Source organism: Vombatus ursinus, unplaced genomic scaffold (assembly GCF_900497805.2).
Source record: "Vombatus ursinus unplaced genomic scaffold, bare-nosed wombat genome assembly UNPS02014859.1, whole genome shotgun sequence".
Taxonomy (NCBI): Eukaryota; Metazoa; Chordata; class Mammalia; order Diprotodontia; family Vombatidae; genus Vombatus; species Vombatus ursinus.
The window spans coordinates 743,181-757,869 of NW_020954637.1; the positions used below are offsets into that span (position 1 = coordinate 743,181).

The following is a 14,689-nucleotide window of genomic DNA, read 5'->3' on the forward strand; positions in this document are numbered from 1 at the left end:
CTCAACATCCCAAGATATCACCCCCCATTCTTTCCTACTTTATTCCAGTGTCTAATGAAGAGGTAGCTTTTTGCCTTGACAAGGTCAGCCTTTTTGCATGTACCCTTGATCTCATTCCCTTCTGTCTCCTCTGGTAGATCTCTCCTTTCTACAATTTCCTTCCTTGCTGCTTTCTTTCTTTTTCTTTTTTTCAGGAGGACCTGAGTTCAAATACAGTCTCAGACACTTGATACTTCCTAGCTGTGTGACCCTGGGCTAGTCACTTAACCCCAACTGCCTCACCCCCCCCAAAATAATAATTACAAAATATTGTAAGATATAAACATTCTCTCCTTTATGACTCTTCAGTCACCAAAGTAAAAAAATAAATGACTTTCACCTAAGGATTTTAATTCCATAGACTTGAGTCCTACGCTACCGCCTCCCTGTAGCACAGTGGAGGTGACTGTGGGTTCCTTAGGTATGGATTCGTGGTCCCTATTTCTCTTTGAATTTGACACCATTGATGTAAAAGATGTCACTGGAAAAGTGTATAAACGGAAAAACTGATGCGTTGGTCACATAGTGAGAGCAAGAGCCAACTGATGGACAGTCTATGTGCTCCACTGCATCCACATAATGTGAAGGGAAGTCCGAAAGGTCCCTAGCAAGTGGGGTGGGGCTCATGGGGAGAATTTATGGAAAGACATGGACAAAGGTCCCACAGAAGTGGCAGACATGGATGGGTTGGAATCTGCACCACTGGGTACAATGGCCAGCCACATCAAGGACATCACAGACACATAAGAGTATTGGGAAGAGACTTAAATCAGCATTAAAATCATTTAAGAACTTGGTTCTCCTTACCTGAGTAAGAGCTCACATTTCAATAATACTTTCGCTTACTCACATAATAACCCCATGAAGCAGGTAATGTAAATATCTCCATTTTACATATGAGGAGAGAAGGGTTCAGTGACTTGTCCCAGGTCACACTGCTACCAAGTGGCCGAGTGGAAAACTCAACCCATGTCTTTCGGTTCAAGTCCAGCAATCTGTCAGCTAGGAGACAGTTTAGTTAAAAACGGAAATGCCAGCTCTTTTAGTGATTATATTTCCTTGATTTTCATTTAGAATATTAATTCTCTCTTCTTACTAAGATGAACAAATGATAAATGCAGAGTCAAATGTTTAAGTTCATGCTTAGAAAAGGCTTAAGCTGAAGATGGTATGGATGAGTGTTTATGAAGACACACTACGGTATTTGGGTCAATTAAGAGCATGGTGCTAACAAGGTCAATCTTACAGGTTCAATCCCTATATGATCTACTTAGCTTCACAGAGAGGAAACATCTATTCTGAAGCCACAGGATGGATCACTAATTCTTGCTGGCCATCTCATGAATAAGCCTCACTGGTCAGAGGAAAGAGGGACAATCAGACAAAAAAAGGATAGGTGGTTCAATGAAAATCCACCACTATGACTAGAAAAAACAATTCAAAGTACACTAAACATTCAAGGAAATCTCTGCTCTTTTTTTAGTAGAGATTCACATAACAAAAAAAAATGTTATGTGAAGGGACAATAACATAAATTATATTACATTTCTTCGTGAGGCCAACTCTATAGAAAAAGGCTGTGCCAAACAATACGTGCTGAATGCCCGCAGATGCCATTTTGTACATTATGAAGTGATGATTCCTTCTCAGTATGATTTTACTCTACAGTAATCTCAACATCTTAAAAACTGCACATTTATAGAAAAATCCAGGCTATTTTAATTTTATCCTTACTTTAAAGAAGCATAGAGATAGAATTAAAGACAACTGGATCATATAACAACTTCAAATTTGATTAAGAAAATAAAATAGTGTTATTAACAAAGCTACCAAAATGTACTACCTTCTGCGCATCTATTCATATAGTACAGTGTGTGTGTGTGTATATACACATAAATACACACATACACAATATATACATATATATAGTCCAATGTGTATACATACATACACACATACATATATATACACACACAAACCATAAAGCACTTCTTCAATCGTTTTTCTACTTGCTGTTTTTTATTCACTTTCTCCTTATATAACAGAATCAAGATAACATTATCTCTGTGGTACAAAACCTATTTGGCAATTGGAAATGGATATTCACCTTTGGAGGCAAATGGCACTTGTGTAATTTAGACCAACGCATTTGGAAGGATATAAAAGCCTGTTCCATTTGTCCCAACAGTTGGAAGGTTGTAAAGACAAGAACCATTTTGATTCAGGAATAAACTAAAATCCTTTTGAAAATAAAATGCTTAACTGCACTCAAGGTCTTCCTGCTTCAAAATGTGATCTCTTTTGCACTTATGCAGATGACAGAGATTACTCTAGCATTGGATAAATCAAAATGAAGAGAGATGAAGAATAAGAAGAAAAAATGATATTACTAAGAGAAGAAAATGAATGAAGAGTGGGACTTCTCTCTACTTCTTCTTTTTCTTTTTTTTGGCTTAAGCAGTTGGGGTTAAGTGACTTGCCCAAGGTCACACAGCTAGTTAGGTGTCAAGTGTTTGGTCTGAGGCTGGATTTGAACTCAGGTCCTCCTGACTTCAGGGTCGCTGCTCTATCCACTGCGCCACCTAGCTGTCCCTCTACTTCATCTTTTCCCCTTCCTCGGTGCTCACCTGAGAACTGACCCTATGTGCTTAAACAGGGTATCCCCAAAGTCTTAGTGCATTTTTAAGTGTTCTCAGCTTTTCAAACCCCCTGCAGCATGCATGGTGACATGTGGAGAGCACTGAGCTCTGTCCCTGACCACTGTGTCTCTCCACTTCCATTTCTTTGTCTAAAATGGGGATGATAATACTTGCACTACCTTCCCTACATGGTTGTTGGAAGGAAATGTCTCTTTAAACTTCAAAATGCTAAGTTGGAGATGAAAACACATTCCATCTGATAAATCTTCATGAAAGTGCTCAGTTTGTCCATGGCCAAATACTGTGATTTCAGATTAAGGTGTAAGTCATCTAGGTCAGAGGTCTCAGGAATTTAATTTTAGATGAATGAGAAATTGCACATAGCTTCCTCCTATAACAAATATGCCAAAACTATCTTTTCTATTTAGAGTGTGGAAACTAAGTGCTAAACTTGGTTTAAAACACACACACACACTCTCTCTCTCTCTCTCTCTCTCTCTCTCTCTCTCTCTCTCTCTCTTATGGTGCCTGAATTTAGGAAAGTAGAGAAAAACCAGTGAGGGTGCAGAGACAGAAAAAGATAACCAAGTTCTATTTTAAGACTAAGTCAGGGGAAGGAAGAAACTTTCACAGAGCAGATACTTTTGAAGAAAATGCAAGCACTGAGAAAAAACAGAAGGGACATCTTACAGTATAAGAAATTAATAATCAGGTCAGATGTTGGTTATTAATCCATTCCCAGCGCCATGCATTTCCTCCAAAATGTTGCTCCTAAAACATAGATGTGACTACGTTAAGCCAGTGACCATGACAAATTGGAGAGCACCCAGAGAAGGGCAACCAGGAAGGGGAAGGGCCTTGAGTCAGTGTCCCATGGGACTGGCTGGAGGGACTGGAGATGTTTAGTTTAGAAAACAGAAAATTCACGGGGACCACGACAGTTGTGTACAAGTATCTGAAGGACTGTCAATGCGGAAAAGGGATTGGACTTAATTCTGTCTGGCCCAGAGAAAATGGGAGGAACGGTGGGTAGAAGGTAGCAGGTGGCTTCCATTCTTTGGAGATCTTCAAGAAAAGGCTGTCCACTTTAGGGGACGGACTGTACTGGAGAGTGACTGAGGTCCCATTCAACTCTGATCCCTCGCCCTGCTCAAAAAAGTCCTCAACAGCTCCTTATTGACTATAGAGACGTCTGGCACTGAAAGGCCTCTCGACGGTCCTGCTCCTATTCACCTTCCCAAGTCTTCTCATTTCTATTCCTCCTACATTCTCCCTCATGCTCACGCCGCTCTGCTAGCTATTCCCTGGACATCAGATTCCATCTCCCTCTTGTGCACCTCTGCATCTGTAAGGGGCCCATCATGGGTAGATGCCCTCCCTCCTCACAGCTACCTCACAGACTACCTGGGCGTTCCATTAAAGCCCAATTCTGTCACAGCCTTTCCTGACTCTCCCACAGATCCCTGTTCTCTCTCCCCTTCTGGAAACTCCTGTGATGTGTTTCACATTGACTTATCTGCATACCCGGGACAGCCCCCTCAGGAGGACATAAGGTCACTAAGGAAAGACACTTCTTATCTTTGAATCTTGGCTACCTTGAACAGAGTAGGATTGAACTGAATTTTAGTTACTCATGACTAAGACCCAAGGAAACCATGCAAAAGCTACTTTTATTTCCAGGCGAATAGTAAATTAGAGAAGGTGAGGCATTTAAAAAATGAGCTATCATTTTGTTCCAGCCAGCTTCTAAGAGAAATATAATTAGCCAGATCATATTAAGGAAAATCTCATTCACAATTTGTGATGATCTTACCACGTTCTACGTAATTTTTATTGTGTAAAAAGCTCAAAATAACTTCTTTCTATAAGAATTTGCCTCGAAGTTAGGGTAATCTAGGTTAAATCAGCTTTTTGAGCTACGACCAGCTCAGAAAATTAAGTATTCTTTCAACTTTAAGATTCAGCAATTAATTCTTGGATATGAAAGTGCATCTAGGCTTATGATCCATCACTGTCCTGTCTCTGAGTAGCTTTGGACAGTTCACAGAACCTCTCCATGCCTCAACTTCCTCGTGCTTAAAAACTAGATATTCTGTAAAGTCTTTGCCAGCTTTAAATCTTATAATCTTTTCATAATGCAGGCCTATACTGACCTGCAATGCACTCATCAGCTTCATTTTACCTCTTAGTAGCCCCTCACATGAGCTTCTACCACATACTCTGCTCAGCAGCCTAAAGCAGCATTCCCACTTTTATAGGCCATGATTCTGATGTCTGATTAAGTCAGACAGACCTCCCTGCTCACACAGATGAATTAGTAAGGTTTTGCTACACTATAAATTTTAGACCTGCCAAAGCAGATTTCTCAGGAGCAAACGGTTCATTCCCACAGAGTTTAAGGCTAGAGAGTGTAGGCCAGGGGTGCTTGACCTTTTTTGTATTGTGGACCCCTTGGGTAATCTGGTGGAGCCTACTGCTGGAGCCCCTTCTCAGAGTAAGGTTTCTGAAGGCATAAAAAAAAAAACAAAAAACACCTAGGATTACAAAGGAAACCAATTACAATGAAATAGAGGTATCAAAATATTAAAAAAAAAAAAAAAAGCGTGCAGACCCCAGGTTAAAAACTCTCTGTTCTATACATGCTGCATCAGAGCAGCACATATTTTTTTGGATTATTTTTTGTGCCATCTGTCCAGGGTCAGTTGGCTAGCCCAACTACTACAGCAGGGTCTGTGTAGATCAGAGGTTGGGGTATATGTGTGTTTATGTATATAGAAACATATATTTCTATAGACACATATCATATATATGCATGTATATATACACATGTACACATATATGTGTATGTATTCATTCATTATTTACTTAGTGCCTACTGTGTGCCAGGCATATTACCTCATTTGGTCCTCACAACAACCCTGTGAAGTAGATGCTATTATTATCCTCCTTTTATGTTTGACCCTGTGCCCAGGGTCCCACAGGTGCTCTGCAGATGGGCCACAAATGATGCAGAATGGCTCTTACTGGTGTTCCGCTGCCAGAAGTAGAGTCTAAGGTTAGTACTGATCTCAGAGTCTCAGCGTGAGAAGAGACATCGGAGAGCATCTGGCCCATTCTCCTTGGGTTAAGAATCTTCTCTCCAGCACCCCTACCAAGTGGTTATCCAACGCTCCCTTGAGAATCCCCCATAAAAAGGAGAACTCATTTGGAAAACACTAATAGTTAAGAAATGTTTTCTTACATTGAACTGGATTTGGTCAACAGACACTGGAACGCCTGCTCTGCACCTAACACCGAGATTAGGTGTCAAGGCACGACCTCCCCAGTGAGGAGAGCAGCCCTTCTGGGTCGGGGGTGGCCCCACCATTTACATTGTATTTGATATTCTGTCCTCTCCAGATCCTTCCACCAGGATCAGTGCCTCCATCGGCTTCCTGCCCATGACACAGACCAAACCTTAGAAGAAGTTCTGCCTAGGGGCCCCACTCTTCTGGTAGTTAGTGCCACTGCTGGAACCCTTTCAGGAAAGAAAATGCCAGGCATGCTATACTTCATTCCATCCCCACCCCCATTAAGCCACCTTTTCTACAGTTTCCTTTCCAGTTCTGGAACCATGAACCATAATCAAGTAATTCTGTCCATATTCCTGTGTACATTAGTAAGCACTTCAATGTGTACTGGAAGAATAATCCACAACTCACATTTGTATAATATTTTAAGGCTTCCAAAGTTATACACGTATTATTATTCCCATTTTACAGATAAAGAAACTGAGGCTGAAAGGCCCATGTTCATACAACCAAAAATGAAAAACCCAAGCCCCCAACTCCTCAGTCCAGCAATCCTACCAGACCACAAAAGACTTCAGTGACATCTTAGACACCAAGATCCCGGCAGATAATCAGTGATAAGTTTTAAAAATACATAACCAACAGGTCACGAAAAAGTACTCAGGACCACTCTTCTCTAACACATTGAGGAAATATCTGCCCAGAAACACAATGAAGTTCTAAAAACAAAAACAAACCTGGCCCACGGAGCACTCTTTGAAAAAGTGCCCACCCTAGTGCCACGTACAACCTTGCTCTAATGGACACTTGTAGAAGATGAACATGGAGAAATGGAGCACACTTTGAGAGAGCACCCTAACATCTGAGAGGGCCCCTGAGTCTGATCACGCACAGGTATAGCTTCCAGGAGGCCATGCGTTCTATGAACACACAAGTCATCTATTCTATGTAAGATAGTAAAGCTCTTCAGATTTCACTGCATGGTTCCCTGGATAAATCAGGAAGGATAGGGAAAAGGATGAGCATTTACATGGCACCTACTGTGTGCCAGGCACTGTGCTAAGAGCTTTACAACTATCTCATTTGATCTGCCCAACAACCCTGGGAGGGAGGTGCTGTTATTATCACCATTTTATAGATCAGAAAACTGAGGCAAACAGAAGTTAAGTGACTTGCTCAGGGTCATACAGCTAGTAAGTATCTGAAGCCCGATCTGAATTCAGGTCTTCCTGACTCCAGGCCTAGGGCTCTGTCTGCTGCACCATCTAAGTGCTTCCATCTATGTATAAGCATAACCAATACTTCACCCAACTGGAGAAAAAGGTACTTGATCTAATTAGGATTCTATGAGTAATGATCCCTAACTCTAATGTACACATATATTACCTACCTTCTGCTCTTGCACCTCAAACACAGTTTCATGTACACAACATGCAAAAAGTGAGGTAGGCAGATCACTTAAATCCATCATCTCTTCCAAATCATCCTCATTTTCACCAAAAATCATCTCTTCCTCCTCTTCTTGGTCACTGCTGCAGAGGTCTGACTGGCTATCACTCCAAGACTTCATAGTGTCCCTTAGCATTATCCCCTAAGAGCAGATCTCGTCTTTTTCCTAAGTTCCAGGATGTCAACAAGGCACCTGTTATAAAAGAAACCAGAGATAAGACCAAAGCGCATGCTGGGCACGTTCCCCTCATGACAGGCGTTCATAAGCCGAAGCACTTCTATTTAGAAAAGATGGATGGGCCCCCTGCTTACTTCTTAAATCAACTAATCTCAACATTCTACGAATGAATACTATCAATACTGTTTTTTTATTTTCTATACAGATGTCTTACGCAATACATTTCATAGCTGATGAGGGGGAAAAGTCAAAACAATTTTCTAGCATGTGTGAAAAGTCAAATATGCAAAAAGACGTTTTCAATTTGCAAAATTGCTTCAAAGTCATAAGAAGAAAACATGAAGCACAACTGTGTCTGCCTGTTTGTTTTTCCATTTAACTTCTCGACAACACTGAAAATGGCAAATTGGTAGGTGCCCACATTGACTAATTTGCCATCTGCAGCTGGAAATCTGCTCTCTAGTGGTACAACTGCCTTTTCTTAATTAGTTAGTTCCTTTCAAAGATATTAAGTAAGCAAAAGTTCTCTATGAATTTAGTCATTACTAGTGCTAAAAATACTGCCTCTAAGTACTGAGATAAACCAGAGAACACAAAACCTTAAACAAGCATCATTACGGAATTCTAGTAACTAGAAAAATGAAAGAGATTTGGATCAGCTCTTTCACCCACCAGGTCCAGAGCAGGATTCTATAAAATAGGATTCTCTGAATAGTTTAACTTTTAGAAACTTTAAAGGTCATTACCTCTTGAAGTGGTATGCTTTTTAAAAATAAAAAGCAGGCTTAAAAAATGAGAGGAAGCACTGTATTATTATCTTCTTAGGACTTTTCAGAGAAGTGAGGTGAGGGGATACTAACCAGCTGGCAACCAAAGACAAAGAGGCAACCTGTTTTTCAATGATATGATTTCTCTTTTTAAAGTTCCATCCTGGACAAGTTATGGTATATGAATGTGATGGAACACAATGGTGCTTATTTTTTTGTCATCATAATGATGAACCAGGATTCCAGAGGACTAATAATGAAACCTGCCACCTACCTCCTGATACAGAAGTAAAGGACTCAGAATGCAGAACGAGAGAAATTTTTTTTTGGGCCAGTGTGCAAATTTGTTTTGATTGACCATACACGTGTGTAATGAGTTTTGTTTTTTCTTGGGTTCTCAGTTGGAGGAAGGGAAAGATGGGGCTAGAGGGAATACAAGGTAGATTTTGGGTGATTAAAACAAGTAAAATATTTTTAAAAAGATAAACAAAAATTAGAAAATTAAAGTTCCATCCTCTTAGTCCTCAAAAGAAAAAAAAAATCAGAACACAGGAAACAGTACTTCCTGTACCTGAATTTTTTTTCAGTTTTCATGATGTGATACCTTCATTTCCTGTTTTCTCCCTTTTTATCTGTAAGACTACAGCTAAAACACTTGTCCTCAGTGCTGCTATATTCCTATTAGCTCTATATTCCACTAGTTTTTTTTTTCAACTGGTTTTTAAAGTGATTGCACCAAGGCCTGAAGTACTGTACTACTAGTATGATATACCAGGAGGATTTAAAGCGTTTGCTGCCCACGTAACACATACTCACAGAACAGACAGTCTTTGCCTCATCTGAACTGTTTGTTCTATGGCTGAACTCAAATTATCACAAAGAGATTAGTGTCTTGACAGTGAAACTGATGTCACTACAACAGAGTAATTAACATATACCCCTAAATGATATGTGTAGCCAAAGGACAGGACAAAAATGAAACCTAAATTTCCAGTCTTCATTTTTTTAAAATGCTAGTCAACAAAACAAAATTCAAAGCAACATTTAAATAAGATATCTGGAGCTCAAGCTAACTAATGCCCTCCTCAGTGTCTCAATATGGCATGGAAGGTGACCTGCAATTCTTGAAGGCTGTGTAAGCTCAGGTCAAAGTGTTTTAACTAGGGCAGGACAACAAGTACTTTGTCCCAAGGCACCAAGTTTAAAGGGTGTCGATTTACATTCCTTTACTAGGGTAGAAACAATAAAGCTTTGCATCGAGCTAGTAAGAAGACCTTGTGGCTGGTCTGAATTCTTACTCTATTCCACAGTCCACCGTAAAGCAAACATACTCAACAGGGAACCAGGATCTCCATCTCTACCCCATCCCACAACAATTGGGTATCCTGTCTTCCCTTAATTAAGGGAGTGAGTGCGTCATCCTTTTGCTCCCAGAATGGTTTGGGGTATTTGCTCTAGCATAAAAATCCCTAGTCATGGCCAATCTGGCTGACAAGTCTTAACAACTAGTCTAGGCTTTAGAGATAGATCCAGAGATGGACCATGTGCCCACCTACCAAGTACCAGAATACTAAATTTGTAAAGGTTCATTACCAGGAAGTTAGCCAATAGGGGATTATTTTTTTCTCCAGACACAGAAACTCATAAAGACAATCAGCTATATTGTGAGGTGATGGCTATCTGCATTGCAGAAGGAATCTATTCTGATGAAAACACAAATTCCTGAAGGTAGGAAAATACAAGTCAGCTTTAAAAAAAAAACATGAATTTCATTACCCCAAAATATAGTCAATTGTCTTTGTGAGTTTCTGTGGCTGGAAAAAAAATATTCCCCTGCTGGCTAACTTTCTGGTAATGAGCCTCTATAAATTTAGCTATACCAGTCCTTGCTAGATAGTCAGGATTTTGCATTATTATGTAATGAACATCTTAGCCACACTGAAATTAAGAAATTGGCTCTCTCATTAAAGACAACACAAATATTCCTTGGCATAAATTCTTCCACTGTAGAAGCATGTGAGATTTTTTTTTTGATAGAGCTCACTGTCAAATATTTTCATAAATTCCCACCAACATTCTAACTACAGTCAAATCTGAACAAAAATAGGAGCCAGGCTAAAAACATCAACTGGATGAAACGACAATCTTATTGGAATAGAGACAGGGTTGGTCAGCATGCATCAACACTCTGAGGGTCAGTGCTAAGCCATGACTATTGGAGCTGTTTACTTTTTCTCTCCCTGACCATGACCAAGAGTGAGCTGCTACCAACATTTTGTGCCCTCAAAGCACCAATTCAGGAAGGACGACTGGCATTAGCAGCAGAATGGCCTGCAGCTGTCCCTCTAGCTTCAACAAACAAAGGTCTGCATGCATCAGGGTTTAACAGCCTCTTTCCTGACAACTGTAGCTAGCAAACTGGAGCCTAGCAAATGGTTCTTCATGAGGACGTGAAATGAGTGAAAAACTCCAGGAAGAATGATCTTTGGTCCTTCTACAAAACTCCGTCTGCCAAAGAAGCCTGACAGTCTTTCAAGGAACACTGTCAAGCTGCTTTATGAAGCCCACCAAACAATCAGTCATACATACTATCTATGCTGCAGATTCCTCCATAATTTAAGTATTTGTAAAGGGGCAGTATTTTTTGCTGTTAAGTAGATTTGGAACTGGTTATGATTTGACCATATTCTTTTAAAAAGAATGGGCTTCTGAATCTGGTCCAATTTATCAAAACACAAGTAGAATTAATGACCTTGCTCTGCTCACATCACCCTTCTTAAGTATGTTCAAAGGGCTACCAGACAAACTAGGATTCTATTTCCAGCTCTACAAAGCACTCTCCGAGTGACCTTGAGAAAGTTATCTGACTTTTCTGTGTCTCAATCTCTTCATCTGTACAACAAGAAAACCTACTCACAGATGCTGTCGAGTTTGAACAGATTTGAAGGCATTCCACATTCCTCAAAAATACTAAGTAGTGTCAAGCTGTGATTCTTCAGCTATTGCTTATTATACAATCTTTGTGCTTGCTCTTCCTACTCCCTCCTCATTTCACCATTTATTGGCAGGAGCTGACTATTTCTAAGAAGCTCTGGGAAAAGGTTTGCTGAGGACAGAAGCTCACTCGTACTATGAGCAAAAAATAAAAATTTCTGCTTTTCTTTGGATTTCATTGGACTCCATGCTATCCTTATACCCAGGAACACAGATTTATCTAGAATCGGTCATCACAATGAAGGTTCCATGCTTCAGTGTGGATGAGGGTAGGGATTTATTTGGCTGGACAAGGGAACCAAGTAAGAATAGAAAAATCGATTGTCAAACAATATGAGGGAAAATACCAAGCTTTTAAGAATAAATTATATGACTCAAAAGATGTGGTATTTACTTATGTCTAGACTGTAGTTCATTTCCCTCAAATATTTCCTCCACTTCCAATTACTGAAGAATCTTAAGACTATCTGCCTTTTGCAAATTATATAAATGTCCTCAAACTCTGAGATTTCCACCCTTTGGGAGGGGGGTTAAGGAACTCTGTCTACTACAACTCATTATCTTAGTATTTTTCTTGACAATTGTTCCTAAGGGTTTTTCTTATACCGCCCTATTTCTCTAGCCAATCTACAAAATGAGTATCTATTTACAAAACTCACAGAAAGCTGGCCTCAGATTCAGGAAGATCTGGGTTCAAGTCTGCCTCTGGCATACATATGCTGGCTGTCTGACTCTGGGCAAGTCACAATCTCTCAGCATTCAGGGCAACTCTCTTAATTGTTAAGTGACAGAGAAGGTGTAAACTTTGAGGGACTGAGGGAGTGCTCTCATCCAGCAGTTCTCTATACCAATGAAATCACAGGTTCAGACCCTAGATACCTTTTCAATGTCAAGTCATAAATGTCCTTTTAAAGTTGGGGAAGGGAATGTGGTTTTCCTAAAAAGCACCGAGAATCACTTTCGAAAGAACATGACAAGGTTTTTGTCAGCAGCATGGTGATAGAATAAAATATATAGCTTACTACACAGCTAAGGAATAAACGGGCCCCTTGGGTTTATGGGTCTCACACCAAAGGACATCTGAAAACCATCTCTAGACCACTTCAAAGATTTCATCAAATTGAAACCAAACTGAAGAGATGTGATTCACAAACATGTGAATGTAGCTGCTTTTTAATCTTATGTTGTCTAACAACCTACTGAATCAAACTTTAACAGTGGATCACAGATATCTATAAGAGCCAGTTGCTGCTAAAAACAAAACAAGAACGGAATATTCTTTGAAATTAGTTTAGTCTCAGATGAATGCACCATACTAGTTTGTGTTGGGTAATTCGCAATACAGGATAAATCGGTTTTCTTATCCCTTACAATTTCTGAGAGCTTCTGTTTTGGACAAATGATCTTGAAACTTCCTTCTCACTGTAACATCCTATATCTGAAGGGCCCTTGCCTCCCCCTCACCCCCCCCATTCTGATATTCTATATTCCAAGGTCTCTCTAACCCTCTACATTCTGATGTCTCTTCCAGAGTTTTGCCAGCCTACCTCTTTAACTAATTGGTTTAGGTCTGACATTAGAGGAAACCATTAGCTGTGTTTATGGGGAAAGAATTCACATTTAATTAAGGGACAATAAAGATTTTTTTTAAAATGCACACTTATATTGTGCTTTAAGGTTTACCAATCACCTTTTCCATAACTATGTAAGACAGACAGAGTGCAGGCATTGTGGAGCATTGAGTAGAAAACAGGATTTAAAATCAGCCAGCCCTTTCTTTGAACCTGGGTTCAAATTCTGGCTCCAACACTTACTACAACCTGTATGACTTTAGACAAGACACTTATCAGTTTCCTCATCTGTGAAACTAGTAGTGGGGTTGGTTGATTTCTCTGATCTGAGGTCCTTTCCAAGTCTTTATCGATATGGACATACATAGCTATGTGTAGGTACCTGTACATAGATACAACACAGGTACATGTATGATCTTAAATGTTATTATTCCTCATTTTACAGATGGGTGGAGATCAGGTCTGTCTAGGGTCACAGAGTTCCTGGGTGCCAGGTTTTCTCACCAGTGCTCTTTCTCCAGGCTGTCTCCTCAAATGGCTTCTCGCTGCCATTCACACTGAAGGAGAAAAGAGTCCTGGAAACGGGCACCATTGCCCTCTCTGCCCAGGCAGGAAGTCCAGAGTCAGGGAGCACAAGTTCGGGGAAGTTACAGAATCAGCCAGGCGAATGTCACCTGGGCATCTCGGAAAAAAGGCATCTCAGCTAGGGGGCTGCGCTCTTGTTTGGAGCTGGCTTCGGAGCAGACCCAAACCTGACAATGGCACCGAGCCAGGCGCTGGGCAGGCACTACTTGGCAAGATGGAGGGAGGGCATCTCTTCTGCCAGGGACCACGGGGAGGGCAGGATGTTGCCGAGGTCGGGGCAACTCCAGGGCTGCAGATGCGGCCTCCCCCTCCTCCTGACCCCGGGCCGGCGGGGGGTGTCCCCCCTTCCTGCCCGTCCCCCCGCCCCGGGCGACCTTAGGTTCACAGCATGGGGGGCAGGTTTGAAGGGTGATGGGGGACCACTCCCATTATTGGACAGCGGGGGAAACTGAGGCTGGCGGGGGAAGTCACTCGCCGAGCATGAGAAGGGCGTGCCTGCCGCGGTGTCGTGAGTGTCGCCACTCCACGAGCGGCGGGGGCTCGGGGTGGGGGTGGGGGGGTGCAGAAGGCAGGGCCCGGGGCTCCGTGCAGGGGAGGGCGGGGCTGGGAGGCCGCAGCTGTCAGACTCACCGCAAACTCCAGAAGACGAGGCGGGCCGGCGGGAGGAGGGGGCGCGGGGCCGGAGCCGGAGCCGGAGCCGGAGCGACAGAGGCGGCGGCGGCGGCGCCAGTGCACTGAGCCCCAGAGGCAGCCACGGGCCGCCCGCGCACCCCCGAGACCTCGCGCGCTCCGGCCCGCGCGCCCCCGCGGCCCGCGCGCGCCCCCGCCTCCCCTCTCTCACTCCTCCCTCTCGTTCCCCCTCCCCCCCAGCCCCTTGTCGCCCCCCCCCCCCCCCCCCCCCCCCTCCCCCCCGTTCCCCCCCCCCCCCAGCATCTTGTCCCCTCCCCCCTTCGGGAGAGCCGAGGAGGCCGGCGGAGGGAAGGAGGAGGGAAGCGGGACCCAGACCGGAGCAGGAAGCGACCCCCCCCCTTCTCCAGAGCTCCGGGTGCGCTTGCGCAGGCCTCGCTCGTCTGCTCGTGACCCCTCCTCTCCCGCCTGACTCCCCCTCTCTTCTCCCCTTTCGCCCTCCTCATTCCCCGCTCTTCCGTTATCCCCCTCCCCTTCTCATCCCCTCTTC

At 42.5% G+C, this 14,689-nt stretch overlaps 1 protein-coding gene across 2 annotated transcripts in view; it reads right to left on the reverse strand.

The window, feature by feature from the left end:
* Nucleotides 1-14,223, reverse strand: part of RCAN3 (RCAN family member 3) — a 38,780-nt gene extending 24,557 nt beyond the window's left edge. Inside the window, exons 1-2 of one of the 2 annotated variants that reach the window (XM_027841406.1) lie at nucleotides 14,143-14,223; nucleotides 7,359-7,610 (exon numbers count right to left, since the gene is read on the reverse strand). In XM_027841406.1, the coding sequence (XP_027697207.1) occupies nucleotides 7,359-7,553 (195 nt within the window). In that variant the 5' untranslated portion in view covers nucleotides 7,554-7,610; nucleotides 14,143-14,223. Of the gene's footprint in view, nucleotides 1-7,358; nucleotides 7,611-13,431; nucleotides 13,917-14,142 lie in introns of those variants that run through there. The other variant, XM_027841407.1, reaches the window with a different exon arrangement.
* Between the last annotated feature and the right edge of the window lie 466 nt (nucleotides 14,224-14,689).